Consider the following 24,720-nt stretch of genomic DNA (forward strand, 5'->3'; position numbering starts at 1 on the left):
GAGTATGTATGCCTTCGTAGACTTAGCGAGCATGTGTTTCCTCCTAAGAGGTTATAGGAGTATGTATGCCTTCGTAGACTTAGCGAGCATGTGTTTCCTCCTAAGAGGTTATAGGTTCAAAACCAGAGGGGGTAGAGTATGTATTAGAGTATGTATGCCTTCGTAGACTTAGCAGTGAAATCGCTATGCTGAGGTGAGTCCCTTGTCCCACAAACAAAAAAGTCTCATACATAAATTTAATGTCTGGCTTCGCTGTGACCTTAAAAATAGATAATAATAATATAATTTATTAATACATTCATTTTTCACTGAAAGATAAAAAACTTTCCAATTTTAAAAATATATCACGTGATACTAATTTAATAATACATTCATTTTTCACTGAAAGATAGAAAACTTTCCAATTTTAAAAATATATCACATTATACTAATTTCGTAATCACATTCATTTTTCATGAAAGATAGAAAAATTTCCATTCAAATATCATGCTATCTTAGTGGTATTAAAAGACGTTATTTTTTAAGCTAACTTTCCCAATTTCATTCAAATCAAAACAGGAACTCGTTATCTCATTTTGTTTTTCTTTTTAAATTTAAAGATCCGATAATGCTTAACTTTCTAACGTTAACACCAATCCAATTAGCAGGTACACCTATCTTGCCCGTGACGTTAATTCTTTTGACTTTTTTGACCTTGTCAATCTATTTAGCAAGTACACCTCTGTTGCGCGGGACATTAAAAAAGAAAAAAGCAATCCAAGCCACCGAGAAAATGAAGTGCAAGTCATATCACCTGGGTCGAATGTCTTTTAACGGGCCAGTGGGGAAGGGAGATCACGAGAATTCGGTAATGGTGGGAGACAAAGGTACATTTTTGTAAGCACTCAGATGAAATTTTGAACAGAGAACGTGGGTCACACACCTGATCATCCTCCTATTGGATTGAGAAAATTTCCTCCCTCCAACGAAATTTTTGCCTGAAATGGGGGGCGTTTATTTAGTTTCAATGTAGTGCAAGCAACGAAGACTTAACGGAGGTCTATAAATATAAGGGCGTGAAGTAGAGTTTGAATTCAGTACAAGTTACGAAGACTGAAATGAGGCCTATAAATACCGTATCTGCATTCACAGCCATTATTGCAGAGAAGCCATCTGGCTCAAGAAAAATAACTTCCTTAGAGATGGAGCTTAAGAGAAGCTATGTAAGTATCTTCCTATTTGATATTCGTCAGAGTAATTTTTCCCTCTTTTTGTGAAAATGCAGGGTCGGGAGATCGAAACCTGCCGAGTATTCCTTGTAATGGCTTTACATTTTACTGAGGTTAATAGAAACTATGTTTGAGTTGTTTCAGGTTCTTCTTTTGTTGGGGTGCTTGATGTTGTTCGGGGTAAAAGTGGAGTGCCGGAAGGGGAGTTGGTCATTCAGTTATGCGGCCCCTTCATGCCGAGCGGAGAGCGTATCGATTGCAGAGTATGGAGGGGTGGGGGATGGAACCACTGTAAACACCGAAGCTTTTCGGAAAGCAATTGATCATTTGAGCGAATTCTCGGAAAAAGGAGGAGGCCAGCTTTACATTCCACCAGGTAGATGGCTAACTGGAAGCTTCAATCTCACAAACCACTTCACTCTTTATCTCGATAAAGAGGCTGTCATTCTGGGTTCTCAGGTATGCCGCTGTCCTAACTGTTTTTTATTATCTTTATGTTTTCCTCCTAATTGTATTTTATTAGCTTTCTGTTTTAAAGTGCCTCCAGCAACCGGCCTTAATTGTTTTTCATTATCTTCCTGTTTTCCTCCTATTTGTATTTTATTATCTTTCTCCTGATTGTATTTTATTATCTTTCTGTTTTAAAGTTCCTCCAGCAAGCTGCCATATGTGAGTGCGCCTGTTACTGGAAGTACTTAGATATAATATATAGTTGAAGTTCTTCCAGTAACATGTCATAAAGTAGCGCATAGTGCACCTGTTGCTGGCTCCATGCTATAATGGAGTGCACTTTTTGGTGCAGGCTTTTTGAGGCTCAGACTTGGGGTATTTATTTTGTTGCTTTTGCTGCATGTTATTATAATGGAGTGCACTTTATGCTATCGACTTTATTAGGCTTTAGAGTATAGAATTGGGATATTTATTTGATCAAAATTGAATTTTTTAATAATAAAAAATATATCAGATTAATATTAACTATGATTTTATTATTTTAATCGCTTTGTTTTTTAAATTTTAAATAGTTTTTTTTTGTTTTTAAAAAAAATACAATTTATATATGAATGGATATTAAATATAGTTAATATTATTTTAAATTTGATTAAAAATATGTGATAATTGATAATAATAAACTAATTTTTTTAAATATGGTTTTCTTATTTATTTTTTAACGAATAGCATCAAATTTTGAAGATGACATGATTTGATTGGACTTGTATCACTTAGTATGACATGATTTGATTGGACTTGTATCACTTAGTATTAACTGATTTATTATTATTATTCAGTAAAATATGAAAGTCAGTTGACTCATTATTTATAACAAAATGTAAAACCAATTTGAATCAGTTTCATTTTTAAAAACAAAAGCGAAGGTTATTTAATTTAATTATATATATTTTTTCTTCCTAGAATAAAATAATAACATGTATTTTAAAGAGGAAAAAGGATTACATTTGGAATTTCGCTTGAGCACTCATCAGTTATGCTTTGTTAAGTATAACAAAGAGAACTCTTCCTCTCTTATCAATTGACCAAAATTTAAAAACAGTCATGTATCTCCTTGACCTTTCTATACCTAATCGAAAACTAAATACAGAGAAAGGTATGGCCTGGGACAAAGGTTATAACTGAAAAGGAGTACTGTGCAAACTTAACCTCGTCAGATAATGGCCTCAGAACAATATTCTGCATATCTGTTTGTCCATTTTTCCAGTTGTTCACCAGCTTAGAATTTCCCAGCCTCTGTAGATGAATAACCTCATATCCTTTTACCATGTTTGACAAAGAAAAAAGTTGAAGCTTACTGCTCAACAATGTTATTTGTACCTGCTGCACCTAAGTCAATTTTGAAGGAGATCTTATGCGCTTCATTAAAATAAATAACACCCCATGCCAGTATATGGGTACCTGGGCATGCACCATCAATATCCATGCATGGGATTTATCCACCTCTATGATACCTATCTGCCTTCGTAATATTTTCTTAAGAGAGTTTGATTCCTTCATATAATTGATGACACCTGAATTGGATGGAGCTCCTTACCTTCAAAAGTACTTGAGTTTCTAGTGAATCAAATGGCACTCGAGTCAGGCAAAGAGATCTGAGGATTTTGAAGGATCTGTTCTTGAACCAAACCTTTATACAATCTAGCATCCTGCTAAGAGTTTTGTCCTCTAGCCAAGAGGAGAATGGCCTTCGCGGCCTCTTATAATAATCACACTGTTTTAACAAATAATCAATTGTTTCCACTGTATGTCCATAAAGAAATCAAATTCCCGACCTTTATCTGGCATTTCTCTGTCAGACCTCCCATGTCAAAGCTTGAAGCCTTATTTGCTATACCCAGTCAAAAATAAATTCTGGACTTTGTTGTAACTTTAACTTTCCAAATATTCTCCCACCATTATGGAGCATCTCCTGTATCTTCAAACATTGCTCTGTAAGTCTGAAACATCCTCCCTACATATTCCTATTGACATGCTGCAGCCTGACCGACCAAATGTAATGCCTCTGCATTCAGTCAACCTTGACTCCAAAGGTTAGTATTTGTTGGATCTTCAATATCAACTAACACTGTCCATCTTTGGCCATTTAAAGATATTATAAGATGCTGTGGGAGATGATGCTGTCCATTACTACCAGCCCAAAGGTTTACACCCTAGCCTGTCCTCCTTTCCATCCCCTCCATGCTATCCCGTTTCTGGGAAGGGGAAAGGATTGGGCAAGGACCTTCCAAATAATTAAGACATTAAAGGTTGATTTGGCCTGAGACCAAATCCATTTCTACGGGCTCCAGGTGTTTCTTCTGGATAATAGTATGCCAGAGTCCTTCGGATAAGTCTCCGTAAACTTTTGGCCACTAGTGCTTTGCCAAAGTGATGAATCCCTTTTAATCCCCACCCCATGTCTGCCTTGGTTTTCTCTTTTTTCTTCCAACTGACCAGTGCAATCCCATCTTTCTCCTTCCAAACAGTCCACAAGAAGCGAGGTAGCTTTCTATCTTTTCCAGGATTCCATCATGTATGCATGACATAGAGTGCCAGTAGACTGGGATTGCTCCAATGACAATAGCAGTGTGCTGCCTATAGACGGCAATCTATGTTTTGGTTGACCTTCCTAGTTCTTTTTCTTTAATTAGATAGATGTGGTTACTTAGTCGTAAGCATCAAGTTGTGATTCTCTTTTCCACCTTCAGATACAGCCAGATCAAATTCCAATACCCATGACCATTTGGCTATAACACAAACCCTAGATACTTCAACCCTTTATTGAATTCACCACATTGGAATCCAAACAGCTCATATATTATCTCCGGCTGCCTTTGAGAAGCCCAGATGAAGGTAAAGGGGGATTTTTGTTCATTAATTCCCATACCAGTGGCTGAGCAATTAAACGGGAGAATTTCCTTATATTTATTTATATTTCATGGTTTCCTTCAGTGTGCCATTGCCATTACCAAAGAAAAATGACCAGTTAGGGACTAAACCTCATACACACCAATTAGTCTACACCTCATGGATGGCTCAAACAAAAAGACATTGTCAGATAGTAGATGAGTTATGGCAAGCATCCTTTCTACCTTAACACCTTAACACCTTTTATAGCTCCCATTCATTTGAAAGTCAGATACTGTCCACTTAGCCCTTCAAGTACTGTTAGAAACAGCAAGGATAGAGAAATATTTTGAATTATGACAGCCCATTACCCAATTTACAAATGAAATTCTTCAACAAATATGAATTAGAATTAATTGAATATAAAACCAGCTTACCCAATTATCAGCTTTTGAAAGTTCCTGCTTGATCACACGAGCTTGCATCTTTTTTGTCTTGCTTGAGCAAAAGGCTTTTGAGCTACTCCAAGTTCCATTTGCATCACGGATCTGTGTATTGATTAGAAATCCAAATTACTCTTCTAAAATGGAGTTAGAGAACACCCCCTTTAGTCTTCTAGCAATACCCCTGGAGATTATCTAGTATAGAGCATTATAAAGAGGGATTGGTCTGAACTCCTCAATGATTTTGTATGGAGCATTATAAAGATTACTAGTTAACTTCACTTTTAAAGTCTTCTAATTCTAAGGTGACACATCTCCAGCTTCAAGGTAAGTACATACAACGAATCAGGGTCCCAAGGTGAGTGCTTCATTGGACAAGATCCAGTGCTCTCCTGGAAAGATATTCATTGCTCCAATGCTCCCTCTTAAAAGATATGTTTCTTTTTGTTTATTATGCAGATATGCTGGTAGCTAGTTTTTGGGATAATCTATTTAGCGAGGGGTTTGTCGAGAAACTGGGGATATTTGTTGTGAAGTTAATAGAAAAAAGGCGGAATATATCAATTAGATGAAAAAGTAATCTGTCCCATAAGCTATCTTTAGCTTCGTAAACGTTAAAATAATTTCTTTCTTTCTTTTTTTACCACACCATGAGTTCTCTGTAACCCGGGCATCTTTAAATCAAATGAAGCGCAAGTTCCATGTAAGAAACCAAGTGATCCCACTCATCTCTCCTCCAAAATACCCCAACGCTCCTCCGTATGGGTAACCACTGAATGAAAACTATCAGAAATGCGGGTCTGAAGATGGTAGTGAGGGTGGGTTGTTTTAATCCCAAGCGAGAGTAAGTTAGGGCCGCTAAGAATAGAGCCCGTAACTACCAAGGACGTGCGCCCTTGACAGCACCATAAAATTTGCCCAAAGATATGTCCGACCCACCCCTTTACGACTGATGTAAAACGACTGAAAACAGTGCCTAGAAAATGCTGTAACAGCCCTCATTAGTGTGCCTTAAATGGTCGTTATAAAGCCGTCACAGGTGTGCTCCTAAAAGATTTAACTGCCATCGTTAAAGGCTAAAATGTGCGCCCAGTAGTGCTGCCTCGTCTGCATATAACAAGGCTCAAAACCGTGCTCTCATACTGCCCATATCAACCCGAAAAATAGTACTTAGTGTTGCTGTGGTTGCTGGTCTCTGTTCGAGAAGTGTGCAGATTAGGGGTTTAAGTTTTAACACTTCATTATGATTGCCTCCCACTTAAAAGAAAGCTAGATGCTTGTGTTAAAGTACAATATTGCGAGACTTAGATCTAGCTTTAAAATTGGTGATGATGTTTGGGGTCAACAATGTTTTTATACATGGTCAGCTACATTGGGGTACAAAACCTTCTGGTGGTTTACTGCCTTCAGAGGCCAAGAACCTTCGCCAATATCTGTCACTTTTCGCAAGCATTATTGATGAAAGATATATTAAAGATGGCTAAGCCGCAGATTAGTATGCAAGGCCGTGTCAGTTTCAAATGCATGAGGATTGGCCATGAACGTCTAGTGGAGTTGATGATGGGCGTTTCAATTGCATGGAAGGTTTAAGGTTGTCCTCGTTCATTGATGAACTGAATAAATCTAGGGCTATAATCACGTTAGTCAAAAGACTCAAACGACATAAATAAATAAAAGATGTATAATTTAAAATATTTTTTTTTAAATAAAGTGCCTACCTATCCTTTCCATCCATTGTAACGTTCTCTGTATCTTTCAAAGGATGTTATCTGTAGATTCCAAGGTCATATCAGTGTCATGCTCGAATATGGGCGGTAACATTGTCAAGTCTCGTGTGGGAGTTGAATGAACAGTTGAGGCAACTGAATCATCTCTCCTGTCGTTAAGGCTGTACATAGTTATAATATTAAAAAAATTGGTGATCACGCCTCAATTATGTTTTACAGGGCATACATATTCTGTCCTCTTATCTCACCTAGGGGTCTGGATATGTTATCTGATAGCCTTAGTTAAAAAATGTAATAATCTCCCTGTGCCAATAACCATCTGGCCCACCAATTTACTCTTTACATGAATGTCAGTTTCGAAAGGGAGGAAGGGGAGGAAGGCTTTCTTTAAGACTTGAAATTCTTGATCAGGTAGGCTAGATCCCCGGCTGTGAAGGAGGGCTTGCTTTGCTCAATGGAGTCCCCTCCTTCAAATGTGGACAGTAAAGTTCTTTGAAGTGAAACAGTAAAGATATTGAATTGTAACTGCCTTTCCTGTAATTGTCTCCAAAGGGAGAATGGAGGAAGGGGAAGGAAACCATTGTAGATAGCCTCACTTTCATATCATATTTGCATAATATTTCTGTCCATTCCATCTCATATTATGTTTTGTATAATATTTTCCCTTTCACTCACAAAGTATATAATATTTCATTTTGCACAATAGTTTTTTTTTCTTCTTTGTATTTTAACAACTTTGGATGTCATTTATAGGTATCTGTTCCTTGTATTCTCACTAGATATCTTTGTACATATTTAGGATATTCGAGTTCATATGATTTTGTAATTTCTATTTATTATCATATTGCACATTATCTAATAACCTTGATAATCTATTCTACAGGATTTAGAAGATTGGCCGTTAATTCCACCTTTGCCTTCTTATGGAAGGGGCAGAGATGCAGCCGGTCCAAGATATAGCAGCTTGATAAATGGTTATAACCTTACAGATGTTGTGATAACAGGTTCGGATTTTGTTCCCAAACAAGCTGCCTTATTTATTGAGAATTTGAGATTATATTGGAATATATCTTAATTTTTAAATGGATTTCCAGGTGACAATGGTACTATAGATGGGCAAGGTGCAATTTGGTGGCAAAAATTCCACCAAAAAAAATTGAAAAACACGCGAGGTTACTTGGTAGAATTGATGTACTCCACTGATATAATAATTTCAAATTTAACTTTCCTAAACTCACCTGCATGGAACTTACACCCAGTGTACAGCAGGTATGTGAACATGTTATTACTACATACATAAATGTTTTATGCAGTCCAATTATGCAGAAGGTTTGACCATTGCACTTGCCCTTGGTGGTTGAAATGTTCAGCAATATCCTCATTAAGTATGTGACTATCCTTGCACCACTTGACTCCCCAAACACCGATGGAATTGATCCAGGTTAGTGGTAATATTTGCTATTATTATGTCATTGTTACTTTAGAGATTCTTATGGACTTAAAAAAGGTCACTTTAAGAGTCTAAGATTATTGTGAGTTGATAGTGGTAGATGTTTCTCATTCTCTTACTGACAATATCAGGCTCCGTTTTGCAATCTCTATTTGTTAGGACACGTCTCTTAGATTCTCATAATAGTATAAGATTTTAAAAGAAACGTGAAAGGGAACTGTTCATTGGATTCAATTGTTTAAGAATCAAATGAGGATGTAGTCATTATCCTATAATACTAATGAATCTGCATGGGACGTTGCGTTTTGGAGCTTTTGCTTAATGGTGTTTGGATTTATTTATTTATTTCTTTAAAAGAATGTTTTGATTAGAAAAAGATTGACACCAGGATGATATAGTCATCCACAATTTGCTAGTAATTTATTTCTAGTAACTTAAAATGCAATATAGAAAATAAGAAAATCCATACGCGGGAAAGCAACGGGAATAATGACACAAACAATTAATCAATTAAACACTAGCTAACCATAGAGCAGCCAAAGGAGGAGAAAATCCATCATAATTAGGATACATTTTGCCCTTTTTGAAGAAGAAAAAACGATGCTTCTATTATATAATAAAAACAGTACATATACTTAGTCCATAGCTTCATTCATCCAGTCAAAACATAGTGCTGGATAAGAAAGGTTCCAGAGTAATATCAAATAAATAACTAAACTATCCAACAAAAATTATGATAATGTCCATATCAGCACAAAGTCAAATATTATCTGAGTATTGTGATTCAAAATGCAGCAAAATGCAAATGCTAAAAACCAGAATTCAACAGAATAACTGCAAAATCCACATAGAGTCCTGCTAGTGGGGTGACGAGATGTTCAGGGCAGGCTGAGCCAACCCTCCTCCAGGATCTTGTTTTCAACCAAGTATCTATAGTGCATAATAGCAGAAGATCTGCCCAGGCCGGCCTTGGAGAGGCTGTCAGCCATCGAATTAGATTCCCGGTATACATGTGAGATGGTGTATGAGAGTAGCAGGCTCAGGATGTGCTTGATCCTCTCGAGCCACCTCAGGAGAAGGGGGCCAGAATCCAGTAGTTCCCATGAATCAATGCCTTCGAGTCACTATAGATATTCAGAGAGTTAATGTTCTTTTGGATAGAAAACCAAAGCAACCCCCATAAAGCCATAGCCTCTGCCTTGGTGTTGGACCCAGAGCCACCATGCCACCATAAATGATATTCAGTACCCCAGTCAATGCGCAGTACCGCACCGCATCCACAGTCTCCATGTTGGGCAGCACCATCAAAGAAACTAGCAGGTGTCTGATAAGCAAAGGGCCTTCATCCAAGTTAGAATTTTGTGTATCATCCAGGAATAATCAAATTTTCATCCCTCAAATATGAACCCGTTTCGGGCCCTCCAAATTTCCCAGATGATGAATAGAGGGAGGGTCCTATGATTCTTCTGATCATTCATCCGCATCCTCCTGAAAGTGAACTAAAAAGCATCAGCGAAAAAGTTCCAGATTCGAATTGAGAAAGTACACCGGAAGAACATATGTTGTGCTGTCTCAAAGTCTGCCATACAAAAAATACATATACCCAACCCCAAATGTCCCCTTTTTCCCAGATTATCCCACGTGAGAATCTTATTTCTCCAAACCAGCTAGGCAAATAGGATAATCTTTGTGGGGATCTTCCATTTCCAGATTCTGGCAAACCACGATCTTTCCCACTGGGTTTCTTTCAGTGCCATCAACCACTTGTATGTATCAGCCACAATGGGTGCCCCTTTTGCCAGCCTCCCAAACCAATGTAAATTGTCACCCCCTCTGTCAAAACAAGGCCCTGCGCTGCTCAATTTTTCCATAGTGCAGCTACCCGCCAAATGCAATTCCTCAGCATTTTTCCAAACCGGGCATCTCGTCTCCCACTTGTGTATAATTTGTGATAGGTAGAAGAATCCCCCACAATGTATCATAGACAAAGTCTGCTCGCCCAATGTATTTCCGGAGGCAACCCCCATAACCGGATCTGAGCCAATCATGATTTTGTGGCCATTTCCAAAACTCCAGACCATCCCAAAGTGCCAACATTCCCAAACTTTTTGAAAAGATCGCCAGATCAACGATCCTCTGGAGAGATTAATGTTAGTGTCTTTGTAAATATGTTCCAGGTCACGGGCCTTCAAATACTTATATTTGAAAATCTCCTGCCAGATCCCACTACCCCACATTGCTCGCCACAGAGATTTAATGAGCAGCGCCTTCCCAAATATGCATTGATCTAGTAAGCCCCATCCCCCCAGTCCTTTGGAATCGTCAGAGCACCCCATTTGCATAGGTGATATTTAAAACCAGAGCTATTCCCAGCCTAGAGGAACTGTGCAGTGATAGAACAGAGCTGATTTTGTATGGAGACCGGAATGTGATATAAATGTGCCCAGTAGACAACAAGTTGTTGTAAAACAACGAGAGAGAGGATATATCTGCCTCCCAATGAGAGAAAGTGATTCGTCTAGGAGCACAGTTTCTTCTTATATTTGTCAACCAACCACATCCAATCCTCCGATGAATAACAGTTGGGCTTGAGCCGGAAGCCAAGGTAAGTAAAGCCCGTCCGAATAGGGAGCCTTCTGAACATCAAATAGATCAACAATATATTCAATGTCCTGCATATCCCCATTAGAATGATATAAAGTGGATTTACTTCCATTTGTAATCAACCCTGAAGCATCACTGAATCTGCCAAGTATCTGATGAAGGACAATCCACTGGGATCTAGAAATAATACCAAATGTCAAGATGTCATCAACAAAAAACAGATGAGTAATGCATACCTGCCCAGTGATGTTGACTCCCTGGAAAAATCCCAGTTCTTTTGCCTCCTTGATCTTTAAACTGAGGCCATCTAGAACCAAAATGAAGATGAGAGGTGAGAGCGAGCATCCTTGTCTGAGGCCTCTACCAGCACGAAAAAAGGGGGAGGGAAACCCATTGATCAGAACAACAAAATGTGCAGAAGTGATACAGGCCATGATCCATTCAACATTTTGAGTTTGTAACCCAATCTTGTGTAACAAAAGGCGAGTATAGGACCAGTCCACGCAGTCATATGCCTTGTGGAGATCTATCTTCATGACCAAAGCTTCTTTTTTCTTTGTATGGATGGTGTGAATAGCTTCTTGAGCCGAAGCGATAGCATCATGAATAAGCATGTCACTTAAAAAGCCGAATTGTTCTCCAGAAATGTGTAAAGACAATATTTTTTTAATCCGACCCGCTATCAACTTTGAGATCGGCTTGTAAATATTCTTTTAATCCGACCCGCTATCAACTTTGAGATCGTCTTGTATAAAATATTGCATAGTGAGATGGGTCGAAAATCACCAAATTTAGTGGGATTAGACGATTTGGGAATAAGTGCCAGAAATGTAGAGTTTATAGCACCTGAGATCATACCTGAAGTCTTGGATTCCTCCACAATATCCAGTATGTGTTGTCCCATGATATCAAAAAAATGTAGGAAGAACTCCACTGTCCATCCGTTAGGTCCCAGGCACTTGTCCTTGGCAAAATATTTGAGAACATCCAAGACCTCCTCCAGGCTGGCAGCAAGGACAAAAGATTTGAGAACATCCAAGACCTCCTCCAGGCTGGCAGGACGAAAGAGTTCCTCATTTGAATCCGCATCAAACATCTAAGGGTATCACTCCAATACCCACATCTAGTCTTCAAATCTCACCCCTTCTCGATGTTTGTATAAATTTTCAAAATACCGAAAACCTCAACACGGATCTCTTCTGGAGTGTACTTAATCTCCCCATTCATATCCTCAATATGCCAAATAGAATTTGTCTGCTTTCTGTGGTTTGCAAATTTATGGAAATATTTGGTGTTGCGGTCTCCCTCCCGCAGCCAGATTGCCCTACTCTTTAACTTCCATGTTACTTCCTGAATGTGGAGGATCTTGTTTTTTCTATCCTTTAAAATACTGAGATATTCCCAATCTCCCTGCGACAAATGTCTCTGCTCCATCAATTTTCCAAATCTAGCAATCTCTTTTGTGATCTGTTCCAGGTCCATGTACATCTGTTTCTTCCTATTTTGTTCCCATACTTTGGTCTTTTCTTTGATATGTCTAAGTCTATCCATCATATATCCCATTGCAGTATCCCCTTGCGGAAACTGTACCTCGTTCCACGTCGATCTTACAAGCTTGTTGTATTCCTCATCCTCCAACCAAATACGGTTGAACTTGAAAGGAATGCCAATTCTCTGTTCCTCCAGTCTCCATTGTAGTATAATAGGCATGTGATCAGAGAGATAGGCCCTATGAATCCAAGATCTGAGATTCCCCAATTGTTCAACTAGTTGTTCCTTGATGACAAATTTGTCAAGCCGCTTACCTATATACTCATCCCCCACTCTGCGATTGCTCCAGGTAGGCGAAATCGGAACAGGGTAGATATCCCTCATATGATATCCATCAAAAAGTCCAAACAACCTATCCGCCAAAGGGTCCAGCCAAGAATGGACACCCCATCTCTCCCGCTCTAGCAGGGTGGCGTTAAAGTCCCCTGCCATTATAAGTCCACCAATGTTGAGAATGTTGTTGTTTTGTATGCGATCCCAAAAATCAGAGTGATTTTTATATGGGGCATACAAATTAAGAAGATGAAAATGACATATATAACCATGGATACGACCCAACAATAGGATACTAGCAAAGAGACTGTGTGCATGAAAGACAACCCTCCACAGATCCCACATAGCTAATAAGCCCCCAGAGTGTCCGATGGCGTCCACCCCAGCAAAATGCCATGCCGGGAAAATATCCAAGAAGTATGTAATAGCCCGAGCCACAGAGGATAAAGTTTCTTGTATAAAAATGATAGCAGGACAAAGAAAGCGAATCATCTGGTGGAGATCCAATTTTTTGGAGTGATCCCCCAACCCCCTAATATTATAGGAGAGAATCTTCATCATGGGACACCTGGAAAGGGCAACTGAGCTCTAAGTGCCTGAGGATCAATAGAGGAAAAAATAGGAACATCATGAAGGTCGGAAGAGTCTTGAAAAAGGGGAGGTCTGGAGGAAGGTCTGCCCCGGAAATGGCGGCTACCCTTTTTATCAGTCTTTATGACGGTGATATTTTTGGCAGATGCGGGGCTAATGAGCAGTGATGACTCTGACGCCTTTCCTTTGTGAATAGTTAGAGATTTGAGGTTCAAATCAGAGTTTTGCAAAAGAAATTCAATATCGTTGTCCACAGAATTGTGAGGAGAGGAGGCCATCTTCGGTCTATCGAGTGGGGTGGGAGAAGCCAACTCAAGGGGTGGCATGGAAGGTGAAATCCCCAGAGGCAGCGATGTGGAGGGGGGAGGGGGGGGCAGGGGCGGGGGCGCCAGGGAGGCCAGAGGGGGCTACTTCAACAGGTCTGAAGTAGGGTGAGGGATAGTGTGAGGTTCATTGGCAATCTCCCAGGAGTGCGCACAACATGGGGATGAGACAGAGATGAAAGGGTCTGAGGAGTCAAGGGGGCGAACACTAGATGGGGGGGAGACGATAGAGCATCATGTAAAGCAGAGGGGGGGAATTCCTCGCTGATCCAGTGTCATGTCATAGCATATCATTCAGAAACTTCATCTGGTGACCCGCCCAGGATGTCACAACCTTCGTCTACCTGGGCAATGATTTATAAGATGTCCAGTGCAGTGGCAATAGAGGCATCTTGGCGGAATCTAATCGGCCCCCACTCTAGATCAATATCCTCCGGGAGTCCACCTGCAAAACCAACCTCAACCAGAATCCAAGCCACCCGTTTATCCCAAGCGCCCACAATACCAGGCTCCAGGTATATGAATCATCCAATCGAGTTTCCAATCGCTGTCAAGGCATTCTTAGTCCAAAATTCCAGGGGGAGGCCCGGAAGCTTCACCCAAACTATGTCATTCTGCGGCGTATGCAAAAGGGGATTGAAACCAATGTACCATCGGTGAAGCTGAAGGAAACATTGACCACGTACCCAGGGGATCTTGAGAATTCTTTCTGAGTCATCGTTATGGAGGAAATGGAAACTGAACCAGGCATTCATCAGCAGACTCACCTTAGGCGAATAACCCAACATTGTTGCCCAAGTTTTGTTCACCCAGTCCTGGATATCCTGCTCAGTTGGGTCAGCAAATATCCACCTCCCCACAAGTGTCCGCTTCTATAGGCTAGTGACCCGATCCCATAATACGTCATAACCAAAACTCAATAGTTTAGTCTCAGCACATGGCTTGATGGGCCGAGTAACCTGCCGCCTAGTCTTTGGGAGGGAAGGCGAGGTCGATAGTGAAGCGAATTGTGGAGACCCAGGATGGGGCCTGTCGTGTTTGTTTGCATGTACTGTGGATTCCCCATGCAACACGTCGCCCACCCCCCGCGGCCGACCCTGCATCACATCATCCACCCGCCGAACGTGAGGCACCCCACCCCGCGCACGCTCAACATCCAACGTGGCCTGAATGAAAGCCTCATGTGCAGCCACGTTCGAGTCCAGGCAGGCCAGAACCCCATCCAGTCGAAGGTCATCTCCCATCCTACCCACCACCACTGAAAAGCATTAAAACCCCATCCAGTCAAATAGGGTAATGTGCACCCACCAAACCTCCGTTTGGGGGCAAAAGAGAATTTCTTAGGGTTGAAAACAGGAATAAAAATGAGTCAGCAACGGATGTAATATCAGCGCAACATCAATGATCCCGTATAATGCATACCAAAAATGGCGTCAGTCGCCCCTATGGCAGGATGTCCCTACGGCAAGCTAGTTATGAAAATATTAAAAAGAGAGAATGCATGATGAGAGACTATTCAATATAGAAGGCATAACTCTCAAAATATAAGGGAGTGATTTTAAAGTTTAATTGATTCAATTAATTTTCAATTTTATTCACTTAAATTAATTTGAATTTTATCTATATTATTTTACTTAAATGTAATATTTAAATTTATTTATTTAAAAAAATAACATTAGTCATTTTATTCTAACTTTTTTTAAAATGAGTAAGTAAGACCCTATGAAGAAGCTATATTAACCCTGGTATATAAAATATTCACAATATATTACATCAGCCGAAGAATACAATAGCTTCGTCGAAGATGGCAGCGCAACATGTCCGGTGGGGAGGCTAATATCGTGTCGTCCCAACCACGCGGGATATTCGAACTATTCTATTCTAACTTTCCTTAACGACTATTTTGAATCTATTTTCCTCAAGTTCTTATCTATTAATTGCTTCAATCCTATCTCAATTGGTGGTCGCCGATGGTTTTCAGTCCACATCTTGAATCTCTTAAGCAATTATTTTCCATTGTTTGCTCAAGAGATAGAGATGCTCTCCTATTTCTGCCATACCTATAGTACTAGACAGTGAGCGAAAGCTCCAGGATTGCCATCACAAGAGCTTATTCCATATCCCATTTTACTTCACCAATTTGACCTGCACCATTCCATGTGATTATGAGATCCTCTACACCAAAACAAAAATAGCATTGCCTTACCACTTCTTTGGATGTAGAAATCGAAACCGATGCATTCCTGTGAAACCACTCACACTTAAATGCTTGTCTGCCATGTGCTTGGTGCCTACGTCAAGCCATCGAATGCTTTTACCAACCAACAAACCAACTACAACTTACTTCATCCACAAGCCCTTCTGGTTGTGTCATGTACACGTCTTCCTCAACGTCTCCGTTCAGGAACACACTCTTCAAGGTCTTCATTCAGGAACACACTTTTCACATCCATTTGGTTGGAGCTCCAACTAAATTGTGCTGCCAACGCTAACACAACCTTGATTGTGAATATTCCTACTGCTGGGGTCAAATTCTCCTTAAAGTCCACCCCTGGTGTGCTTAGCCATTGCTAATTGCCTTGCACTTGTCTATGACGCTATCTGCCGTAGACTTTGTTTGGAAGTGCCATTTGTAGCAAAAGAGCTTCTCCACTTCAGGGAATTTAAGTATTATCTTGGACCTTATTCTGATGCAAAATTCGCATCCATCGCATCTACATTTTGGTCCTTGCTTCTAGAATGGAATTAGGTTCGGATGAAGATGAATTCACAAAATCACTTATTAGGAAAAAATTCATGAATTCTACATTTCTTTACCACTTTTTTTCGCCAGAATCATCGTAGATCCCCCAGGCATTAAAGCCTCGCCCTCTTCTTCTCTTCTTCTATCCACAACATTCTCTCATTTGGTTGTGTTTTCATCCATGACTTTTTCCCCACTTCTGGTAGGTGATCACTGGCTTTTCTATAACTTATGAAGATCCCAATGAAAGCTTGATGCCATTGTTGTCCTTAGTGCTTTTCTTCATTGCTAACATGAAAGTTGATAAGAAACATCCATCTCCACTAACAGACACCTTCTTATCAACATGATTAAACTACTTGTGTGATTTTGACACTTCATTGTAGTCAGTAAGGATGTATTTGTAACCTTTGTCTTCAAAATCTTGACTAACAGACGCCTTATTAACATCATTATACGACATGTACGAGTTTGACACCATATTGTAGTCAATAAGGGTGCGTTTCTTACCTTCGTCTTCAAAGGGCAAAGGGCTTTTTAAGTCGAGTGCTAATTTTGGCCTAGCACTATTCGACTCAAAAAAATTGCTTCGTCCCAAAACATGTGGAGGTCAGCTCTACCTTGCACACAAAAGATGAGGATCTAAAGTGTGTTTGAAGCATACACGCTGTACGCTGGGACTGGGATTTCTCTATTTGAAGAAGTCACGTGAAAAGGGCGCTGAAGCCAACTGTAACTTTGCAAGATTGATTGCTAAACTTGGAAGAAGCCAACGCGGAAACAAAAGCTAACTGTACATCATAGACTCTGTCGCGCAATGAAGTGCGGTGTAACCATCCCCTAAATTGTTCCAAACATGCATCAAGCTTGGCCTGAGATTGACCAATTTCTCTCAACTCAAAATCGACAGGCCCTACTGCTACTTGCTTCGAGCGAGTTTTCGACGAAATCTTCTTTGATGATCTTTAGTAAGGGATTCGCTTTGAGAATGGCTTAATACCTTGGACATCCTTGAATCTTTTGGACACAAGGACAGAAGTGAACATACATACAGTACAAGCTTTTGCAGAAGCTCTTTGCAGTTAAATTTTATGATTAATGAAGAACTTGACCTTTTTTTACCCTTAAAAAATACATTATACCCAAGCCAATGTTTCTTTGGATAATAAAACTGGACTTGTCAAGGAAAAATTGGTTTGGATTGAAGGTATGAATGATGATCCGTACCGAGACGAGCTCAGTAGTACCAAACACTGACTTAGTGATGGTGAAAATTTTCAAAAAGAATTACCCGGGGCATAGGGAAGCTCATATGAGAAAATAGATAAACAAAGTAAAAACATTGATAGGCAATGGAATTATTTAACAAGGATGCAAATGGATGACAAGGATGAATCCATGAAGAACCAAAGACAGGGCTAGACCAGGAACTTTGAAGTTAACTTGATTGGATAGTATCCATCTTGTCCTCTGTTCTGTATATTGTAATTATTGGTATTATTTTATATATAAATTTATATTTCTTATAGGTTATATAAGGGATAAGGGACAAAAGGAATAGATGGACAAATATATATTTTCGTAGCTTTACTTTCTCAACATATTTGGTTCGATCAAGATTTTGTCTGGGGATCGTTTCAACTCGAGGGAGTGTTATTGTCATGCCCCTGGAGAACTCGCATGTTTAAAAGTGCCCCGTGTATCTCTAGGCGTGCAACACCAATGTTTCTTTTCCTCCCGATGACTTGCTAAACTCGGGCTTCCTTCAGTTTGGACTACACTTCAGTTAAAACACTTATTGAAAGATACATGTGACCTTCTTCCTTTTAAGAATCATTCTAAAGGATATGCAGCATGTCCAATAATCTGTGAGTGCGAAATGGCCTTCTTGGCGATTGCCATGTGCTCGTATAGCCCTCCCTTTGTATCCTGTCCAAGCTAGAGCAATAGCAGCAAAAGTAAAATCACTAGGGCCCTTCCTTGGCACAAGGAAAGCCTGAGCAATAGCAGCAAAAGTAAAATCACTAGGGCCCTTCCTTGGCACGAGGAAAGACTGAGCAATAGCAGCAAAAGTAAAATCACTAGGGCCCTTCCTTGGCACGAGGAAAGACTGAGCAATAGCAGCAAAAGTAAAATCACTAGGGCCCTTCCTTGGCACGAGGAAAGCCTGAGCAATAGCAGCAAAAGTAAAATCACTAGGGCCCTTCCTTGGCACGAGGAAAGCCTGAGCCAACCCGTGAGAGAGCATGGCCACCTTACAGCCATCCTGCTCCACAATTACCGTAGACTGAGCTCACCAAGCAGACTAGGACCTACCAACGGAAGAGCTACTCTACCTAGCATACGTTGACCTGGGAGGAACCTGTCATCAGAAAATCCTCATAAGTCAAAAGAATGCACACCAGTCCATGGACACCCCTATGAATAGAAATTCGCATTTGTTACATGCCCGGAAAGAAGGCAGATCTTATAATGTTATACACAGAGATATGCCCCTTCAAGTATATCTGTCTTGACGGTATTGGAAATTCGTCAACTAAGGGGTCTCCTTGATGTGAAGTCTCAATTAGACCTCACACTTTTTGGAATAGGAACTCTATCTGGAGTATTGGCCTGGCCTGACTGCCATATATTCTTATAGATTTGCTTTAGCTACAGAGTTCAGCACAAGAGAGTAATGCACAGGTACTTTCGGATCGACAAGTGAATATGCCTTGTGAAATGTTTCGCTGCGTAAAGTATCAAGGTCCTTCTACCGAGAGGGAAGAGGAAAGTGGGCCCTTTAGAGACAAGTAATAGCACTAATCTAGAAAAGACACATGAGCATATACATGTGAATGAATCGTCGATCAACCGACGAAATAATTCACAATGAAGCAATTATTGTTAAAACAAATAAAACACACCTTCAACAAGATAAGTACCAAAGCCACGAAAATAGTTCAATTTCCTCAGTATAGATGAAAACAACATAGATCACAAACATAAAAAGAATAGTTTTACAATATTCACGACATATGCATAAAAGCATGTTGGCTCAACGAGCTTTTGAATAAAGTAAAAGTTCCAAGATACATCAAAACAGTGAACGCCACTAGCCCCAATAGTGGAGCATTAGATCAGTGACTCGCTTCTCCAAAACAACTATCTTCCTCTTCAATGCCTGGTAGGAGGAGCCAAGGTGAAAAGTCCTTTATATGAGCAATAAGGGTGTATATATAAAAAGTGGGGTGATCATTCACCTCCCTTTTGACTCTTGGACTACCCTCATGGCTGTTTAACTTCTCTATGATTTTTAGACTTCCTACATGACTTTTCACATTACATGGATGACTCTTGGACTTTCACTTTACATTGCATTTCTTCCAATATTGAATTTATATAATCCACAAATGATGTGACCAATGATGACATGACACTTCGACGAGATATTGATGACATGGATTGCATGATGACATGGAGATGTCAAGCCATTCTTGTCGCTGCTATCTTTGAGTGCTCTTGAGAGATGGTGCATGTTATTCTTCTTCCTCTTCATCTGGCTTGAAAGTGAGGAGTCTTCAATGTAGTCTTGATTTTTATTTTTTGTTGTACTCTGGTGTTCCTTTGTTTTCTCGCCTAATGATCATTTTATCTCTTCAGCTCCATAAGTGTCTTTTAGCATTGTCTCCTTCACCTTTTTCCTTCATCATCATCCTATCATGATAAGATAGAGTACCTGCAACGGAAAACCACTAATGACAAGCCGAAATCATTCCAAAAACTCTTAATCTAACATGTTTCATGAAATCACTTGTTAGGGCTGGAACCGGGTCACTGATTGAGTGATTGACTCAGGAATTGCACAGTTCCAGAAGCCAAAGTCCAAGACTGAGGCTTGAGATTGCTGCAGTTTAGGATGGCCGGGGTCAAAGGATTACGTAATTGAGGGGTTCAAGAGCTCAAGGCAAGGCTTGATGCTTGAGGTTGCCTAATGCGCAATTCTTGCAGGAGAACAAGCTGGGAGATTGCACAGTTGAGGGGTTCAGGGGCTCAAACTTGAGCACTGTGACTGCACAATGCGTAGTTCCAAGAGGCAAGGTCAAGGCTTGAGGGTTGAGACTATGCAATGCACAATTTAGGCAGGGTAAGTGAAGTCAAGTTGCTCGGGAGTGAAATTTCTGGATAAGGCTAAGTGTGGGATCAGTGAAGCTCAGGTGAACAAAAACAAAACTAGATCATGATCACACACTTAAACAGTGGACAACACAACATTGATCACTCAGAAGACAAGAACAATATGATATCCTCAATGCGACGGTGATACAACATACCTTTCCAAGTGCGACACAAAAAATACACTTTGCGACAGACGTGACGACACTTGTGCGACAGTGCATAGATCTTTGGGAATGAATTTGAAACATGTCTACATGACTAGGACTCATCAACACCAAAGCTACCCTTTGAAACAAGCCAAAACTCCACTTTACACAATAAACGACACTTCCCATGCCAAAATATCACATTTGTTATATGAAGAGAAAGTACGAATGCCACTTGTGATATGCAAACGACAGCGAAAGTGACAGTCGAAAACATGAAAGCGACACTCGTGAAAGCAAAGGCGCTCAAAAGCGACAGTTTGAAAAACTCGCCAAAATACAAGTACAATCGCAACCAAAAGTGAGTGACTGTAAATGAAAGTGCGCACTGGTTGTCGAGATAGGTTGATCATTGTGTAGCCATTGTCTTGGTGGACTCATGTTGTGCTTGTTTAAACTTGCATAAAAGAGTGTGTTCCTAAACTTGTTGTGGATTGAGCATGTGTGAGCTGGGGACTTTGACACTTATTGATTGACCATAAAGTGACTATGGAACGAACGATCGCAAGATCCTCAGTAGGCTCCAAAATTCAAGTGTAGGTCAAATTTTGGAGGGTGTTTGTCACAGCGACAACAATCTGATATCTACCCAAAAAGATATAGGAATTCTGTTGAAAAAAGAAAATTGGACCAGCAGTTTTAAAGCAGGATGCTCTTCACCTTGTTAGTTGCTCTGAGAAATATTAAACTTTTTTACGAGTTTGAAAAAAGTTTAGTGTTTTAGATCTGAATGATACGATTGACGCTATACAAATTTCAGATTTCACAAGAAACATATTCAAATTTCATGCTTTCTCTGTTAATATAAGCTGTATTTAAAGAAAAAACTCTATAAAAAATGAAGAAGCCACAACATTAATGGTTAATGAAAATCAAATGCAAAAATAAAAGTTTACAATCAAAATATTTTATTTTAGAGTAACAATGTTAACAGAGATTAATTTCAGTATACCATATCCAATTTGAGGATCAAAATCAATTCTTATGTTCTGCACTGAGGCACTGCGTGCATGACTAGACTTCTCTTCCTGGCTTTAACTGAAGCTGGCTGTTCCTTTTAGCCTACTAGAGGTCACGTTCCTTCTATTTGATTGAAAGTAACTTCCAAAACAATTCTATATAATGCATCATGGAAGGCAATCTATCTCTTTGCCATCTGTCTGTCCTTGTTCTTACTTTCACGGGTAAAAATGACTACAGGCCAATTACAGATTGAATTTATTTAAATGCCTTTTCATAGGTAGTTTGTGTTCTGCTTGAAGCAAGCAACAATAAGAGTACAGTGAAACTTGACTTATTCACTAGTAAGAGATTGACTCCTTTTAAGACTATTTATCACATCTCTAGCATGGAGAGATGCCATACTTGCTGCTGAGATAATTGATATGTTTTCCCTTTCATATGCAGATTCCTGTTCATATGTGCGTATCGAGGACTGCTATGTCGTCTCGGGTGATGATATAGTTGCAATAAAGAGTGGCTGGGATGAATATGGAATCTCTTTTGGCATGCCCAGTCAACATATTGTCATCCGTCGTCTTGTTGGCATATCACCTACAAGTGCTATAATTGCTCTAGGCAGTGAAATGTCAGGTGGAATACAGGATGTTCGAGCAGAAGATATCTATGCCATCAATTCAGAAGCAGGAATAAGAATAAAGACATCCCCAGGAAGAGGCGGGTTTGTAAGAGATGTATTTGTCAATCGAATGACTATGGTGAATATGAAGTGGGCATTTACCATGACAGGTTCGTATGGTTCACATCCTGATAACAAATATAATCCAGATGCTCTTCCCGTGGTAGAAAGGATTAGCTATAGCAATATAGTAGCAACAAATGTAAGTGTGGCAGGGAAACTGGAGGGCATTGCTAAAGCTCCATTCAAAGACATTTGTCTCTCAAATGTTACCATTACCATGGCGGCCAAGGCCAAAAAATATCCATGGAACTGCACTTATATTCATGGCTTATCAAATACTGTATATCCACAGCCATGTAGCCTACTCGAGGAAAAACCAGCAGAAGGGGATGCATTCTGTCCCAGTCCTCATGAACTTCACACCAGAGAAGAAAATAGCTTACAGCATTGCTCTTATAGTAGCAGCCATTAATCGGTTCTATAACTTTAAACTTTCCCAGTTTAAGCAAGATGAAAAAAGCTTGGGCATGCTTTTGTCTTCCTCACAGTATCTGGAACAGGGATACGACGTTCAATCTAGTCTATAGTAGATGAAGTGTATCAATCTATATTAATCTCTTTCTGCAGCTTTCTTACCTTCTTTACGTGTATAGTTTCAATTGCACGTTTTCTTTACCCAAATAAAAGGGGATTGAAGAGCTTATTGTTGTCTATGATCTTCAAATCATGGGACAACGATCTTCAAATCATTTCTCATGAGATGAGAAGTATTTGAGTCTTTTCTAAACTTCTTTATCATATTTTTACTGTTTAAATTTTCTTCTTTAGAGCCAAAGGATGTCTACTGTCCATGACTTTTAAGGTTTGTTATTAAAGTATACACAACTTAAATTTGCTTGCATGAGGGATTATCAATACAATGCATCTGTTAATAAATTGAAAATGAAAATTACGAAATAGTTCAGTCAGCAACATTTCAGTACTGAGACAATCTTCCATTACAAGAGGAGAGAGTGCATACATATGGTCATTTGTTGGTCAGTCAGTCTATGTACCACTGTACCCAGGTGGTTCCTCCGTTTCGTCATGGGTTAGTTTATTTTAGTGTTAGTTATAACATGTAAAATGAGGATGAGGATGGAAAGGTGTTTCTTGTTCTGTTTCGTCATGCGTTAGTTTATATGGGTTATTTATAAGATGTAAAATGAGGATGAGATGGAAACAGTACAGACGGATAATTTTTTCTCCTCATAAGGATGAAGGATATTGACCTAGAGGAATGGTCAAAAATGGTTGAATTTGATAAAAATATTCTAATTTTTTTTATAGTAGTAGTGATTGAATCATGTTTTTGATAGTAGAAATAAATGAAGCACCATCAAAAATTTTTGATCCAAAATCTTAAAATTGAGTTAAAAAAACCCTACCCAATTTTATCAAAACCTCATCCACATTTCCATAATTTTCAAAACAAAAAAAATCTATTTAAACTACCGAGTCAAGAACAGCTCAATATGGTGGGCTGATAAACACTCGCGTATCCACCACACCTTGAAGCCCTACTTCGACATGTAGCCAATTCTGTACTGCCCGAACACAAATCCATCTGAACCCTTTATTACTAACATAAATCCGTCTGAACTGTACTTATTTCTGACACAAAGCCGTCTGAACTGTTTGCTATGACACATCTGAACTCTTGTATATCAAATTTCTTAAGATAGTAGTCACACTATTTTCACAACCACTGAACCTTATATTACCAACATCAATCCTTCAGATGCCTATATTATGTATATAGAAATATCAGAAGTCACCATATTTTCACAACTACTCTAAGAACTATTTAAGAATGAATTTCACATCAAGTTAGGGCAAAATTATTGACATTGTTATCTCGAGGAATTGGCCTTTGGCGCGCAACATGTCGAAAGTGAAAGAATCCGTGTTAATTAACTATACGGTTAAATTTGGATTTGGATTTAAAATTTTATATTTATGATATAAATATCGTATCTTTCAAAATGTAAAGATTTGTTTATTGTTTTTAAGGATTAAAATATTTTATTTTAGAAAAACAAAAACGTCAATGTTATCTAATTGTTTTTATATTATATGAGTATTATAAAAAGATTAAGAAAAAGGATTTAAGTTAAATTAATATTTCATTTTAGATAAACTAAATTTATTCAATTATTTATTTAGTTAGATAATATATTTATAGTTAATGTACCAGTTTTTAGAGAATTTTATTTATTTTTTAATTGCGGGGAGATACTTTTTATAGTTTAGTATGGTAAAATGTTATTAGATAGTGTTAGCAAATTTGCTATAAAGTTTTAACTTGATGATGAGTGAATTGTTTTATTCTCAATGATAAGTGGATTGTTTTCTTCAAATTTTGTTGGGTCAAAAATATTTAATGACAATATGGAGATGCCCTTTACAGTTTAGTATGGCAAAAT

The 24,720-nt window shown here is 39.1% G+C and overlaps 1 protein-coding gene across 1 annotated transcript; it reads left to right on the forward strand.

The window, feature by feature from the left end:
* The first annotated feature begins 842 nt into the window (after positions 1 to 842).
* LOC149150063 (putative polygalacturonase) lies at positions 843 to 23,090 on the forward strand. Its single transcript, XM_089439564.1, has 6 exons — positions 843 to 1,202; positions 1,353 to 1,667; positions 7,598 to 7,718; positions 7,809 to 7,983; positions 8,085 to 8,155; positions 22,021 to 23,090. The coding sequence occupies exons 1-6, from the start codon at positions 1,098 to 1,100 to the stop codon at positions 22,725 to 22,727; spliced, it is 1,494 nt and encodes a 497-aa protein (XP_089295690.1). The 5' UTR covers positions 843 to 1,097; the 3' UTR covers positions 22,728 to 23,090.
* Positions 23,091 to 24,720: the final 1,630 nt, after the last annotated feature.

This window comes from Pinus tabuliformis, chromosome 9, assembly GCF_031772625.1.
Source record: "Pinus tabuliformis cultivar Carrire ecotype Pingquan chromosome 9, CPIR1, whole genome shotgun sequence".
Classification (NCBI taxonomy): domain Eukaryota; kingdom Viridiplantae; phylum Streptophyta; class Pinopsida; order Pinales; family Pinaceae; genus Pinus; species Pinus tabuliformis.